Source organism: Bidens hawaiensis, unplaced genomic scaffold, assembly GCF_021521415.1.
Source record: "Bidens hawaiensis isolate Kalapana, Puna unplaced genomic scaffold, B.hawaiensis_p1.1 tig00008036_1, whole genome shotgun sequence".
In the NCBI taxonomy this organism is placed as follows: domain Eukaryota; kingdom Viridiplantae; phylum Streptophyta; class Magnoliopsida; order Asterales; family Asteraceae; genus Bidens; species Bidens hawaiensis.
Window position 1 is genome coordinate 177,290 of NW_027491563.1, and position 15,423 is coordinate 192,712.

Here is a 15,423-nt window from a genome sequence, read left to right on the forward strand (position 1 = left end):
TAGGTTTACCTTATTTGAGGATAAGTTAACCTTTGAACGTGGTAGATAATAGGTGTGAAGTTTTGCTTCCTCTTTCGTGATTGTGCGGGTATGACCGTCACTTGCACTTAGTAGGATGGCTAAACTTTACCCATATCTGACCTGCGTGTAGGTTTTTTTTTTTTTTTTTTTTTTTTTTTTTTTTTTTTTTTTTTAGGATAACCTTTGAACGTGGTAGATGATAGGTTGAAGTTTTGCTTCCTTGTTCGTGATTGTGCGGGTAAGACCGTCACTTGCACTTACAAGGATGGCTAAACTTTACTTACATCATACCTGCGTGTAGGTTTCCCTTAACGTTGTGTTTATGCGGGTTTTTTCCGCCTTCCACACGTAACGACTTACTTCTTCCCGTTTACGCGGTGAATACCGGTATCAGTGGGAAGTTCATAAGTATAAAGGTAAACACATTATGAAAGGAGAATCATTTCCATTAGAAGTGGCTCTAGGCCTTTTCTTTACAAGTTTTGGAATTGATCTACATATAACATTTGCGTAATTGAGCTCCATTCCATGTTCTTGGGATGGGAGTGCCATCGAGCCTTTCGAGCCGGTATGCGCCCTTTCCCAGGATTTCTTTGATAATGTATGGCCCTTCCCAGACCGGGGCCAGCTTTCCCGGGCGCTCTTGGTTTGAAGCCTCGTTGTTACGCAGTATGTAGTCTCCTATATTGAAGTTGCAGAGTTTTACCCGCGTGTTGTAGTACTTTTGCATTTGTCGTTTGTAGTTCTCTTCACGCACTGCGGCTAAGTCTCTGCGTTCCTCGGTTAGCATAAGATCCAACCGTCTTTCCGCATCATTGTCTTCTGGCTGACTCAAGACCCTTGGTGAGGGTAGACCAATTTCGACCGGGACCATGGCTTCAGTGCCATAAGTGAGGCTGAACGGGGTTTCTCCCGTACTGGCCTTCTTCAGCGTTCTGTTTGCCCAAAGGACGTGCGGAAGCTCGTCCACCCAGCCGGATCTGTGTTCCGATAGTCTCTTCTTGATGCCTTCGACAATGCTCTTATTTGCTCTTTCCACCTCACCATTACCTTGCGGGTGTGCCACTGAGGTAAAGGTGTGGGTGATTTGAAGTTCTTTTAGCCACTGTTGTAGCTTCTTGTCAGCAAAGTTGGTGCCGTTATCGCTCACCAAATTCTGTGGAAGTCCAAAACGACAAATAATAAATTCCCAAATAAATTTTTTGATATGTTTCGCGGTTGTTTGGGCTAAAGGTTTTGCTTCTATCCACTTGGTGAAGTAGTCGATGGCTACCACTAGGAACTGAACATTTCCTGCTGCTGTAGGAAATGGGCCTGTCACATCGATGGCCCACTTCTGAAATGGCCATGAAGAAGTGACTGGAACAAGTTCATTCTTTGGGCGGTGCGTGTTGGGTGCGTAAAGCTGGCAAGACCTGCATTTTCTGATGTATGCCAGTGCATCCGTATGCATCCCCGGCCAAAAGTATCCCGCGTTGTTTAGCTTGGCTACAACAGCGCGAGGACCTGCGTGTACTCCACAGATGCCTTCGTGTACTTCCCTTAGGAGGTAGTCAGCATCTTGGTTGTCCACGCATCTCAAGAGTGGGCCAAGAAAGTTACGTCTGTAAAGGATGTCGTTGACGAGCTGATAATTTAGTGCTTTACAGCGTAGTTTTCTTGCCTGTGTTTTTGACTCTGGTAGCGTTCCTGCTGCAAGGTAATTTATTATTGGTGTCATCCACGTTTCTGTACCGGTTTGGATGACACAAATTTCCTTGTGCGGGACTGATGGTGCTTCGAGGAGTTCAATGCGGATGTCCTTTCCCAAGTGGGTGAAGGCTAGTGATGCAAGCTTGCTTAACGCATCCGCAGATTTGTTTTCGCTGCGCTTGACGTGTATGACTTTACAATCATTAAAATCACGCATAAGGGTTTTTGCCTAGGCGAGGTACAGGGCCATTGTGTCGTTTACAGCCGTGTACGTCCCATTTATTTGGTTGGCCACTAGCATGGAATCCACGTGGGCTTCCAAATTTTTCACTCCCATCTTACGTGCAATTCTCAAACCGGCCAAGAATGCTTCGTATTCGGCTTCGTTATTCGTACTTGGAAAATCCAACCGAATAGCGTAAGTATATTCTTGGCCTGCTGGGTTGGTTAATTTTAACCCTGCGCCTGAACCCTCGTTATTGGCTGCTCCATCAGTGTAGAGTCGCCAGACATCATTGATGTCCTGTGCTGGGGAGGGTTGAGCCTCCTCCTGGCACTCTTTCTCCCGCGAAGCGGGGACTTCTGCAATAAAATCGGCCAGGACCTGGCCTTTTATGGCTGGTCTTGGCTTGTACTTAATTGCATATTCTCCCAATTCAATTGCCCATTTGGCTAGACGTCCCGATAATTCGGGTTTGCCTAGAACGTTTGAGAGTTTGAAGTTGGTGAGAATGGTGATTGGGTGGCCCTGGAAATATCGTCTTAACCTGCGTGAAGCGTGTATAAGTGCTAAGACCAATTTTTCGAGGGTAGAGTACCGGGTTTCTACGTCTGTTAGTACACGGCTAACATAATAGATTGGCATCTGGATGCCTTTTCGTTCTATTAGCAGGACTGCCCCGGTTGCTCTATCTGTTGCGGAAAGGTATAGGATTAACTCCTCTCCCGCTTGTGGTGCTGTAAGTGTTGGGAGTTCGATCAGGCGTGACCGAATCTCCTGAAAAGCTGCTTCCGCTTCTGGTGTCCAGCGGAAGTGCGTTTTCTTTAAGCAGTTTCTCAATGTTGACACGAAAGGAAACGACTTATCCGCATGGTTTGCCAGAAAGCGATTAAGTGCGACTAGTCGTCCATTCAGTGTCTGAGCCTGTTTGATGGTGGTAGGTGATTCCATTTTAACAATGGCTTCGACCTTTTCAGGGTTCGCTCTGAAGCCATCTTTAGTAACAATGACTCCCAAGAACTTCCCTTCTTCCATCCCAAATGAACACTTGCTCGGGTTGAGCTTCATGTTTATCTTTCTGAGCGTGTTGAAAGTTTCTTCAATGTCTTTCAACATCGCTTCTGGCTCAGGGCTTTTGATGACCAAATCATCCATATAGACTTCCAAGTTTCTCCCGATTTGGGCATGAAACTCTTTGTCCATCAGTCGTTGGTACGTGGACCCTGCATTCTTAAGTCCGAATGGCATCATTTTATAACAAAATGTACCATCGGGCGTCCGAAATGCGGTTTTGTCCTGGTCATCTACGGCCATGTGGATTTGATGGTACCCCTTATATGCATCCAAGAAGCATTTAAGGCGAAATGGTGCCAACGAATCCACCTTAAGATCAATTTCTGGTAACGGATAACAATCTTTGGGGCATGCTTTGTTCAAATCTTTGAAGTCTATGCACATGCGCCATTGTTTGTCATTCTTCGGTACCATTACGGGATTTGCAACCCATGTTTGATATCTACTAACGCGTATTATGCCTGCGTCAAGGAGTTCCTTGACTTGGGTTCTACACGCGTTAGTTTGTTCAGGCCCCATTACTCTGCGCTTTTGTACGACTGGCGTGACAGCCGGATCGCACTTGAGCTTATGCTCCGCCTTACTTCGGGGTACACCAGTCATGTCAGCTGGTGCCCACGCAAAGATGTCAGCGTTTTTCTGCAGTAAGCGTTTGAGTAAGGTGCGGGTGGGATCAACGATTGTTGGTCCAATGGTAACGGCCTGGTCGGGGTATTTGCCATTGAAGGCCCATTTTTCCGGTTCGGTGATGGTTGGTTTAGCCATCTTTGGTTTGGGTTTAGATGAGACAGATGCGATGCATACCTGGGGAATGCCAGTGATCATCGCTACACCCTCAGCTGTTGGCCATCCCATCATGTCGTGGACTGAAGATACCACGGCGTTGAATCTTGCCATCCCGTCTCTCCCGAAGAGGATGTCGTACGTGTGGTGTGGCTTCCTCATCACGACAAAGTCCACATCCTCTGTGCGGGAGTGTTTCCCATCTGTAAGAGTGACGGGGAAAGATATGATACCCAGGGGGGTTTCTGTACTGCCGTCAAACCCTTCCATTGAAGCGTAGACCGTTTCCAGGCGTTCTTTGTCTTCATCATCCAGCTTGTCAAAGAACTGCCTGTACATCACTGTTGAGGAAGCGCCGTTGTCAACAAGAGTGCGGGAAGTGATGTAATGCCCCAGCTGGCTTTTGATGACGATGGGGCCTTCTTTGCTGGGGCCTCCTGGCACTCGCGGGAAGCGCACCTCAGCTTCCTTCCACGCGCATGGTTCTGTCATTCGTCTTTTTCTTCCTCCGACCTTGCCATGAACCATGTTGATGCTGATATCGACGGGCTTTCGTCCGTTACCTCTGTACCGGTTGTCATTCCTTCCTCCCTTCCTGATTGATGCCACGAGATGTGCAAGTCTTCCATCCTTGACAAATGCTTCAACAATGTCTTTCAAGGATGTGCACTCTTCAGTACCATGACCCTTTGTCCCGTGGAAATCACAGGACTTGATTTGATCCGCATTAGGTTTCTGCCGGATCAACGGGGCTTTTGGCCATGGCAATTTTTCCGTGGCAAATATCTCCGTGACGCTCTTGGTGAGTGGCGTCCACCGGTTTTTTCGGTTTGAAGGGTGTGTGTTGTCCCTTCCGCCAACAAGAGGGCGAGAGCTGGATAAGGTGTCAAAGTTTACCCTTGACTGCCAAATACCTAGCCGCCTCTTTTTGTTCTGCCGGGCGGTCCTAACGTTGTTCTCCCTTGTCCTCTGCGTGTAGAGGTGTGTACTCTGGGGAAGATCCCTTCCCAGTTGCTTTTCCGTCTCGGCAAAGCGCTTTGCCGCCGTCATGATGGCATCCCAAGTTGATGGCATGCCATCCTTACCCGTCAATGTGCGGATAAGTTCTGGGTATTCGGCGCCTTGGATGAAGGCGGCGCGAACCAGATCCTCACTTATGTTGCCGAGACTTAGCTTTTTGGAGTTGAAGCGGGTGATGAAGTCTAGTAAAGATTCATCCTCCTCTCTCACGCAGTTGAGGATCGTCCACTGCTCTTCAGTGTACTTCCTCTGTTGGCTAAAGTGCTGGCTGAACTTGTTCTGAAAGTCCGCCCAGTCATATATGTGGTGGACCGGTAAACGATCGAACCATGCCCTGGCTGCTACGACCAGAGTCATCTGGAACATGTAACACCACGTGGGTTCCGTCCAGTTACTGACGGTAGCCCCCGCAATGAACCTGTTCAAATGGTCGTCTGGGTCGGATAGACCATCATAAGTGCCAATGTTGGACATTTGTTTGGCACTTCTTGGGGCGATTGCTTCCGCAATGTCCCTCGCAAATTTTGACTTTCCTGCATTCGTAGCAGTTGGTCTAAAGGTTTTGGAGAAGTCACGCGGGTTTCTCTCCGCCTTTGTTGGTTTAAAGGCTTCCTCAAAATTCCTTTTTGGCTGGGAGTCCGTTTCCTTACGCTTCCCTTTCGCCTTATGGCGAGGGTTTGCGTCGGTATCGGACTCCTCCCTCTCGTCGTCTGAGTACTCGCCCTCGCTGTTCATAATGAGGTGTTGGCGAGTACTGCCGAATTCGTCAGCCTGTTGAACTGAACGCAAGCGTTCGTCCAACTCAGCTTGGAACTCCTTCTGACGTTCTTCGGCCCACGCCTTCACTTGATCTAGTGTTTGGCGAGGGACCCTCGTTCGTTTTTCCAGCTGGGTATTGGTGAACCCCAGTGGAATATTTACTCCACTTGCCCCGGCTTGGGTAGTCGGGGTAGTGTTCGTAAGGATTGTATAACCGCCGGTGTTCCCCCCAGTTGCTGGGGTTGTTACCGGGGTTTCTTGGTCGGTTACTGGCCTTTGGACCGGAGTAACGTTAACCATTTCTTCAGAAAATTCGAAAAAACTAAATTAGTTCTAGCTTTTATGCACGGATGGCGCCAATGAAGAAACACTAAGTGAACCCTGGACAGATTATAGATAATCTTGGGGTTAAGTAATGTTTCCCACGGATGAGATCTAGCTGAGAAGGCTGTTCTTCAGGAGACCTGCAAAACAAACACCGTAAGCTCGTCACTGAGAAGGGGGGGTTCCTCCTTGTGACCACCCTCCGGCGTGAGAATCAGACTAGATTGCTCTGAATATAAGTATATATTAAGAGATTGCTAGATAACAGGATAGCAGATGATCTTACCATTCCAAGATGTTGGACTATTTATAGCGGAAGGTAGGTTTCCTAGAAGGTACAGCCAGCTGAATAGTATTCCTGTTCTACCAACAGTGGATTATGCACAAGCCATACTAGTTGGTGGATAGGTTACGGCCAACAGTAACAAAGTCGGCTGCACTATTCCACCAACTGTAGATTATGCACGTCCCACCTACTGTGGATTATACGCAGGCCATGCTGGTTGGTGAGTAGGTTACGGCCAACAGTAACACTATTCTACCAACTGTAGGCTACGCACGCTCCTCAGTAAGAGTTGGTGAGTAGGCAGCGGCTAATAGTGACAAACAGTACTAGAGGGTGCTCCTCCTCGTACTGTTGTCGGTGAGCTGTCACCCTGTGATTGGCTCATGGGTTGTTCTGGTCAGATCGTCTGTCCTACCCATACCTTGGTAGGTATAGTACAAAAGATCTTTCAGAATCATACGGACTGGCTCATTTTGGCGGGATTGTTCCCGCCTTGCTCATTCCTTCATGTGACTACTGAAGTAGCTATTGCCTTGTGCGTGTAGCCCTGCTGTCTGCGGGTAGCCTTCCCTGATGGCTTGTATCCGCAACTGCGGGAACAGGCGGGGTACTTCACCATTGGGAGGCTTTCCCTGCGTGTACAGCTTGCGTACTGCGCGTAAGATTCTATGAGCATGGTGGGTCCTGCGGGAGCAGATGGCCTTTGCGCAGACGTCCCTGTTCAAGGTGAGTCTTGCGGGACCAACTGGTCTCTGCTGGGACCTACCTCTTCAAATTTGTATTTCGGTTAGCGTGAGATTGGGTATAAATAAAATTAATTTAATAAGCATATAAATAAAAATAAGTGAATAATTGCAGTAATTATAGTTTTAACTAGAGTAATTGTGTTATAAAAAATAAAATAGTGTAATAATAATTACTCTAGTTCAAAAGTTATAGGTATAATGGTTTTCATCAATCCCAATTATCGTCTTTTAGTCACTACCGGTCCCAACTAACAAATTGGTGGTCCCAACTTTTAACGTATTTGTTCCTAACGGTCCACGACTAACAGAATCCTAACGCCGTTAACTTCAGGTCACCAGAAAAACGTTTTTGGCCAGAAAACTCAATTTTTTCCCGAAAACTCAATATTTCCGTCTCAAACATCTTGGTAACTTTGTATCGGTCTTTTAGGAACGTTTTCCTAGTAAAAGCCCCAATTATTGAGGTCGTCGGAAAACCTAGAACCATCGTCGGAATCAGTTGATGGTGCTCAAGTGGTGGTAGTTGGTTGGCGGTGAGTCAAATGGTGGTGGTTGCGGTGTTCAGGTGGTGTTTTCCGGCAAAAAATTCGACTTTTCCGGCCAAAAACGTTTTTCAACGACTTGAAACTAACGGCGTTAGGATTCTGTTAGTCGCGGACCATTAACAAGCACGTTAAAAGTTGGGACTGACAATGACCACAAGGCAATAGTTGAGATTAATAAAAACCAATATACCAAAGTTATAAAGTAATATTAATTACTCTAATTATCTAGTTATTTGTACACTTCTTAGGATAAAATTTATTTGTGTCTGCTCTAAAACCTATTTTTATATTATCTTACCTTTTTTATTTAAACATGATAATAGCTATAAGTACAAGTCAGTTACATAATTATCTATCAGTGAGCTTTAGTTTAGTTGTTGGAGGGAAATGAAGATTTGGGTTGTCAAGTTCAAATATAATTCCAATCAGGTTTTGTCACAGTAGACCTTTAGGGGATGGGTTTTCTTCATAATAAAATATGGTGGGCGTTGGTAATTATTTTTATTCGATTTGTTTTACATGTTGAGCTTATTAGACCACAATGTGTATTAATGGTAGACTCATATTCATGTAACGTGATTGTGGGCCGGAGTCCAGTGGGTGACGTTATTGTAAAAACAAGTACCAAAACACCTACTCGCTTTTGTAACCTCCACATGAGATCATTTCTTGGGGTGCAAACGAGCTGAGTCGAGCCTGTGTTCGATTAGGCTTGAGCTCGACTCGTTTAATTTACACAGAGCTTGGCTCGGTTCATTTCGAGCTTTATTTTCAAAGCTCGAGCTTGACTCGTTAGTAGATTTTCAAGCTCGAGCTCGGTTCGGACTCGGCTCATTTACCATTTATAAATTATTTTTTAAATAATATAATTATTTTATATATTTTTTTCTATTATAATTTTTTGTATAAAATAATATATTATTTAATTATTTTTATTTATTTTTTATAACATTATATATATTAATTATTAATTATTAAATATATTTTTTAAATAATTATATAAATGGCAAGCTTGTTTAGGCTCGCGAGCTGGCTCGAGCTCGATAAGTGAAGTTCGGGTTCAGGCTCGCTTATTAAATGAGCTTACTTTTTAGGCTCGAGCTTGAGCTTGGGCTCGATTAAGCTCAGCTCGTTCGAGCTTTTAAACGAGCCGACTTGAGAATAAATAATAAATATTTGTACAATCACTATAGATAATTAGTATGTAAGACACGGTGAATGACCTGATGTGTATATTTACGATATCTCTAGCATATATTAGACATTGTTACATCATTTTTAAATAGTCATGGTCCCTATTTTCCTGGTTTTCTTTTTTTTTTTTATACTTATAATTTGGTTGGTGGTCTTTTGAGCATGCACTCCATATCATTTGCCACTTGGACAATGATCGTGAGTGAACTCGTCACAACCCAATTCCTTATCATCTAGAGCTATCGGGTTATATCCGAACCTGTATTGGTATTTTTAGCACCGTACTTCTTTCATTATCTTAGAAAAAGATAAGTTAATTTCAATGGTGCTTCTGATACAAGTTATGGAGAACTACTTAATTAGGTAACTAAGTTTTGAAAACCTCATTTTTTATTAATTTATAATTAGTTTTGCATAAAATAAATGTAGGTATTTTAGAGAAGAGAATATAGCTAATGTAATATCTTTCATTTAATTAGATCAATAATTGCAAAGCAATCCATCCCTAAAATCATTGTAAGGATGAAAAGCATATAAACAGGATACAATCTTCTTTCATTCATCAGAACACACTCTACTAGACTACTACAATAAAGATTAGGAAGACGATTATTAATGGTCCGAAGATCGGTTACTGAGGAACGTATAGAGGTTTAGGCAAAGCTCCAAGAGTGATAGTCTCAAACTTGCAGTCAAACATTTGACTTGTATTGTCGTCATTTTTCTTCATATCGTCAATTGAGATCAACGAAGTAATAATATGTAAAAGAATCCGCTCAAGATCCTCTCCATCGGTCCATTCGTGAACCTCGCTCTTGATAAGTTGTCGGTTTTTGTATATCAAGTCCCAAACAGGAAAATCTTTCCTTGGCATCATGTAGTCCCCTTCCACGAGCTTCAAACTCGGGCAAAAATCACCCGCTCCGTCTCCCAAATATATGATTCTTTTATCTTCCGTCTTGAAGGTGGATTGAATCCTTTCTATGATTTTACCCTGGTTAAAAATACTAGTATTAACTAAAATTCTGTTCAATAACATAACTATAGACCCATCCAATAATGCACCCCAATTTTGAGTCCTAATAACTTCTTATATAAATATATACTAAATTATTTTTTATTCATAATCAACATATAATTATAAATAGCCAAAAATTACAAATTGTAATTGTTATTTAAAAAATAAAAATAAAGGATGATAAAATTCATAACTGACATATGAATATCTTTGATATTAAATTAAATATAAAAAATATTAATGAAAATACAATTTCATAACTGACATGAATATCTTGACATTAAATTAAATATAAAAATACATTATTAGAACAATATTAATAAAAATTTCGCTAAAGAAAGCTACAAATTTTGAGAGATTTCCAAATCTTGTCACGTTTTAACATGAAAAATAAATTGTCGATACAAATTAGTTAATATAATAAATAAATATAAATATTCTTATTTTTTTTGTATGATAAATATTCCTCGCGTCTGAGGCTGTGGAGCTACTTACCCGTGTTCAGTGAGTCATGCATAGTAATGTTATAACTCCAACATCAGCAAATATAGTTTTTAAAAGATTGGGTTTTGCGATTCAAAAAGGAATAGCGGCGCAGCTTGTTTCCCGCTTGCCTTCTGTTTTGATGTAATCTAATAAACAATCATATATTATAGAAGCACATTTGACTTAAATAAAATTTAATAAACATGTGAAAGTTTGATTATAAAATGAAAATGATGGAATAAAGATTCACCTTGCACATGTTTGGAGGACAAAGACTGCAACCATGCGGCGATCTGTTAAAATCATGGTAAGGCAAGATCCTTAGCTTGCCTTCATCGTCCACGAATCCTGGGTTCGTGTTGATCTCCGAAAAGCATTCTCGGATCCCAAGATGGTTTAAAACAGTTTCGATGTAAAACGTATTCGCATCGCTAACTACCCTCAGATCGCATCTGAAATAATTTCGTACGTTAGATAACACAAACATCAAAAACAACAAAATAAAGAAACTTCATAGAATAAATGAACAATATATACTAGGTTAAATTAGCTACCCTAAAGCGTGCGCCGCTTTTATAGCCGGAACAATCCGAGGATGTATCGGGACATGATTTAGTACTTGTTTAATGTCTTCGATTGTCTTGCCTTGTAAATGTAGTTCTTGCATCATCTTGTCCTGTTTTTTTTTTCCATTAACAATCAGAAATTAGTTAACCTTAAACATTCTTAAATTCTATGAAAACAAAAAATGAAATTAGTGGAAGATCTGAAACACAAAATAACTTGTCTAAGAAACCTTAAAAAAATAAAAAAAAACATTTGTAAGAAGCCTTAAACATTCTTAAACTACGAAAACAGAACATGAAATTAATCAAAGATCTAAAAGAAACATGTTTAAGAAACCTTAAAAAACATAGTACCATCATGGAGTTCCAAGGCATGTTTTGAACATGCTGGTTGAAGAGATCAGTGGCACCCAACTCATCCACCACCCAATTGTCACTATCAATATCAATAGTCGTCTTGTCGAAGTCAAAAACCACCACAATTCCAGACATGTTCGCCGTACGTTTGATGATCGGAAGCAGGTGTGTGTGTTTTGTTGTTGGAATTGCAGGAGTACGAGGAGGGGTATTTATATTATATAAGGTGAGGAAAATAGTGGATGCCAAACGAATATTACTTGGATCCATCCATATTAACTGCATAGTGATAATAATAATAATAATAATAATAATAATAATAATAATAATAATAATAATAATAATAATAATAAGACGTGGGAAATCTCAGCCGTTGGTTTCGGTCACGTGAGTGATGGTCAGTGATCTGACGGTTTTGGTAGCAGTGGAGTTTAAAAGCAAAACGTAAATTGAAAAGCGCGGGAATATGGTAAAGAATATGCCTTACTATATATATTCTATTCTTTTGTAAAATAACGCTAGCCACCCATTTCCGACTTAAACCGAGTTTAAGCTATTCCCGTGTAATTGAATTCAACCAATAAATACTTTTTTTTTATCTATCTATTGGTTCATTTTAGAATTTTTATAAAATCCAAAAGTTGTTTATTTGACCAAGAAATTCAAAATAAGTCCGTTCTAAAGCAGGCGACTCGTCATTTTTTCAATTATTATTAAATTGATCATTTTTAGCAATGTTTTTATAACCGGATCGGATAGCAAACCGGACAGGTTCAATCGGTCGGACCAGCCGAACAATTTTGGTAAAAATATAGCAGGTAGTGTTGGAAAAATTTTTTTTAATATTTTTCCATAGTAAATAGGTTCAACCGTTCCGGTTTTCCAATCGGACCGGCCGGTTCTTTGAAAACCAAGCGAACTAGACAGAATCGGACCGGTCAGTGGACCAACTCCTGTCAGACCGGTCCGACCGGTCCTGTCCAGTTTCAACAACGTTGGTTTTTAGAGCCCGTCATATTTTTCCATATGTTCTAGTATGAGAGTTTTCTTTCCTTAATACTTTTATATTTTTATTATATTTTAAGCTTCATGAGCTATTTCCACATTTATAAAACTAGCTTCCGTCTATATAAAACAATATAAAACTAGCTTCCGTCAATATAATAAATAAACCAGTAACTCGCCGATATTAAAATATGTGGCAGATTTTGGTTGGCTAAAAACACCGATTAATAATTAAAAGTGATGGAACGACGGTTTTGGAATGGACGCTTTTGAAATATCTGGTCAGATAGACTAGTTGCTGTATTAACTTTGTCAAATTGAATTTCGGTTATTTCGCTTTTTAAAATTCAAGCAGAAAATAAAAATGAATATGGTTCCAAACATGAGGTAAATATTATTTTGAACTAACCCGTGATACAAGCACTTATACTAACGTGTCCCGTACAACTATAATGTTTTTATCCGTTATTCTGTTTACAAGATGTAGTGCACGAAGTACAAGTCAATGAGTCATGGAGAAAAGTGACTTAAGTGAGATGCATTTTCTAGAGAAACTTAGAATCCAAATTGTGTTAAAACATGTGAATTAGGAAAGTACCATGTAATAACTAGTGGTGTTGGGCGGCTATTCCAGAAAACAAAAATAGTGATAAACATTGCTTTGAAGGTTTATAATGTTATTTTTTATTTAGTTTAATTAATTAACTAGTGGTGTAATCGAGATATTTAGTTAGAAACAAGTAGAACTTGTTATAACATATTTATTGTTTTGAAAACTTTTTGTTTATGATAATGCTAGGCTAGAAACTGGTGTATTACATATGCTAAATAAAAAACTAATAAATTGAATATTAAGTAGTAACAAAGATTTAGTAGAAATTAAAAGGTAAACGAACTTATATCTTATATGAAGAAAAAAGAAATTTAAATAATACCAATAAAAATTTTGGAATTAAGAAAGAGAAATGGAAAACAAACATTTTCATTTTATTATTTATTTTATAAAGATATGACTGCTCTTAAAAACTTGTATATATTGATTTGTTCATAAAAAACTCAATTTACTACTTGTTACTCGTATGAAAACTTCCCATGAAATTACCATCGAAGTCAATGTATTAGCACACTTAATTATAGAGTTCTGATTAAAAAAATATAAATTAATTATATTGATAATACATCGGAGATATTTGAGACATAAAATTCCTTTAAGTTTCAGTAGCACAAAAGAACTTAATGTGAAATTTGTTAAAGCGATCAATTTATTTATTTATTTTATTTTGCTGATTATTACTTATACTAATGTAATATGTATCGGAGAGAGAACAATTTGCATGCATATGGGAAAGGTAGCTTCCGGAACGAACGGAACATATTAATGCATTAGCAAATAATAATGGCCATCCACCAAAGACCAAGCCTCGTCACCTCCACCGCTTATTTTGTTGTTATCCTACTAAAAATAATGTTTTATTTATTTATTTATTTTTTATTAATGGTTAATTTGAATTACTGACGGATTACTGACCCTGCTCATCTCCATTCCCTCAGTATTATGGCTGGCTCCGAGAAAGACTAAAAAATTTTGGGCCAGAGGCGAGCCTAAAGACTTAAGCAAAAAATAAACTCGATAACTCATAAAAAAAAGTAAATCGTACGATGATAATAGTAATTTCAATACACAAAACATTTATATTGTAGCAAAATAATATATATTAATATTAGTTATTTAGTTCCGAGTTCAGTTAGTTACTTAGTTAAATGTGTTATTCGGAGGCTGGAGATTGGCGGTGGTGGTGTTGTAGTGGTCGACTGGTCGTGTAGGTCAGGACGGCGACCGGTGGTCCACCGACAGACTGACGGAGTGACGGAAGGCGGAAGCAAGCCGTCGTCAGTCTCAATCGTGCGGTGGATAATGGATTAAGGTTGTTTGGCTTTCTGCTTTCTGGCTCTGCCTTCTACACTTCTATTTTTTGAGCAGTATAACAAAATAACATATTAATAATAAAAAAATTTTGTAATTGAGCTATGGGCTTACAAATAATTTGGGCAATTGAACATGATTTTGTATGGGCCTAAACAAAATTGAAGATCTATTCTAAGACTATAAGTTCAAATACAATTTTTTTATAACAATAATATATATAAATTTTTTAAAAATTTTCGGGCCTAGCGGGTAGTCGGGCCTATGGCGGTCGATCCCCCTGCCACATATAATAGCCGGCCCTGCCTAGTATTGTAGACGACCCTCAAGAGAAAACCCACCATAATGAAAAAAACTCCATGGCCCAACCCGAAACCTTGCACTTCCTTTGTCACTTCAATCATTTGAGCTAAGGATCATTAACAAAATAATATTTTTTATAATGTTTTTTTAACAACAATAACATTTGGAACTACCCAAATACCAAGTGAGTCTAAAAAACACTTTTTTTGGGGTAATATTCAAATTGTGTAATAACAGTTCCATCAAAATATAGGTAAATAAATTTATAAAAAATAAACATCTATCTTATTTTAAAATATTTTGTAATGTCTATTAGAATCTAATAATATAACATACCAGATTACCAGCCATTGCAAAACTAGCCCATATAGTAGAGGGGCAAACCTCTTTGATAAAAGGTCCCTAACAGCAAGGAAGAACTTTGTGCAATCTAAGAGTAACTAGGGTTAAAAGTAAAATTTATGTAACATAAATATTTTTATATTAAAGGAATGTAGTCCTACATAAGATCAAGAGCGCTACTTTCGGATTCGGCTCATTATACACGGGCCATAGGGCTTGGTGACATCATGGGACACACGACCATTTGGGCAAGTACGATGCTAAATCCCGGAAGACATCAAGAATTTTTTACCCTACGTCATGCTTCGAATAGAACTATAAATACTCATCAGAGGAAAATTCTTATATTATCTCTCTCATTTACAGATAAATACTTAACTTATTACGTAAAAAAATCTTCTATCTTCTTATGTTATGACGAATCTAACAGTGCTTGGTTTTAAAAAAATATAGCTGGCACGTGTGTCTAAAGCTCCATACCCATAAACTATTTACATGAGACAGTGAGTGGCCGAAATTTGCTTCAAATATTAAATAACAAGTTTGTGTGGTTAGTAACATTTAATGTAAAAAGATATGGAACAAAACGAAGGTTTTGAAAGCTAGAGATCTATAGGACACGTATTAACAGATCATGTGATTAGATATAGGCTAAGGTCGATGTCCCTACAGGAAGCAGAATTGCATATTCTTCCAAGTTCCAACCAAATCATGAACTCACCACAATTTGGGCACTTGTCATTTTTTTATGTTGTAGT

The 15,423-nt window shown here is 39.6% G+C and overlaps 1 protein-coding gene across 1 annotated transcript; it reads right to left on the reverse strand.

The window, feature by feature from the left end:
• Positions 1–9,229: 9,229 nt before the first annotated feature.
• LOC143636634 (inorganic pyrophosphatase 2-like) lies at positions 9,230–11,229 on the reverse strand. The gene is made up of 4 exons (XM_077104179.1): positions 11,089–11,229; positions 10,723–10,844; positions 10,419–10,620; positions 9,230–9,658 (listed from the first exon to the last, which is right to left on the reverse strand). Exons 1-4 carry the CDS (start codon positions 11,224–11,226, stop codon positions 9,296–9,298), a joined length of 825 nt encoding a protein of 274 aa, XP_076960294.1. The 5' UTR covers positions 11,227–11,229; the 3' UTR covers positions 9,230–9,295.
• Between the last annotated feature and the right edge of the window lie 4,194 nt (positions 11,230–15,423).

Excerpts from the sequence above, each read along its gene's own strand:
- LOC143636634 (XM_077104179.1), bottom strand. The coding sequence starts at position 11,226 with ATGTCTGGAATTGTGGTGGTTTTTGACTTCGACAAGACGACTATTGAT. Across the intron at positions 10,845-11,088 it reads TGCCTTGGAACTCCATGATG|GACAAGATGATGCAAGAACT; the intron begins GTACTATGTTTT and ends AAAAAAAAACAG. Across the intron at positions 9,659-10,418 it reads GTCCTCCAAACATGTGCAAG|GGTAAAATCATAGAAAGGAT; the intron begins GTGAATCTTTAT and ends ATTTTTAACCAG.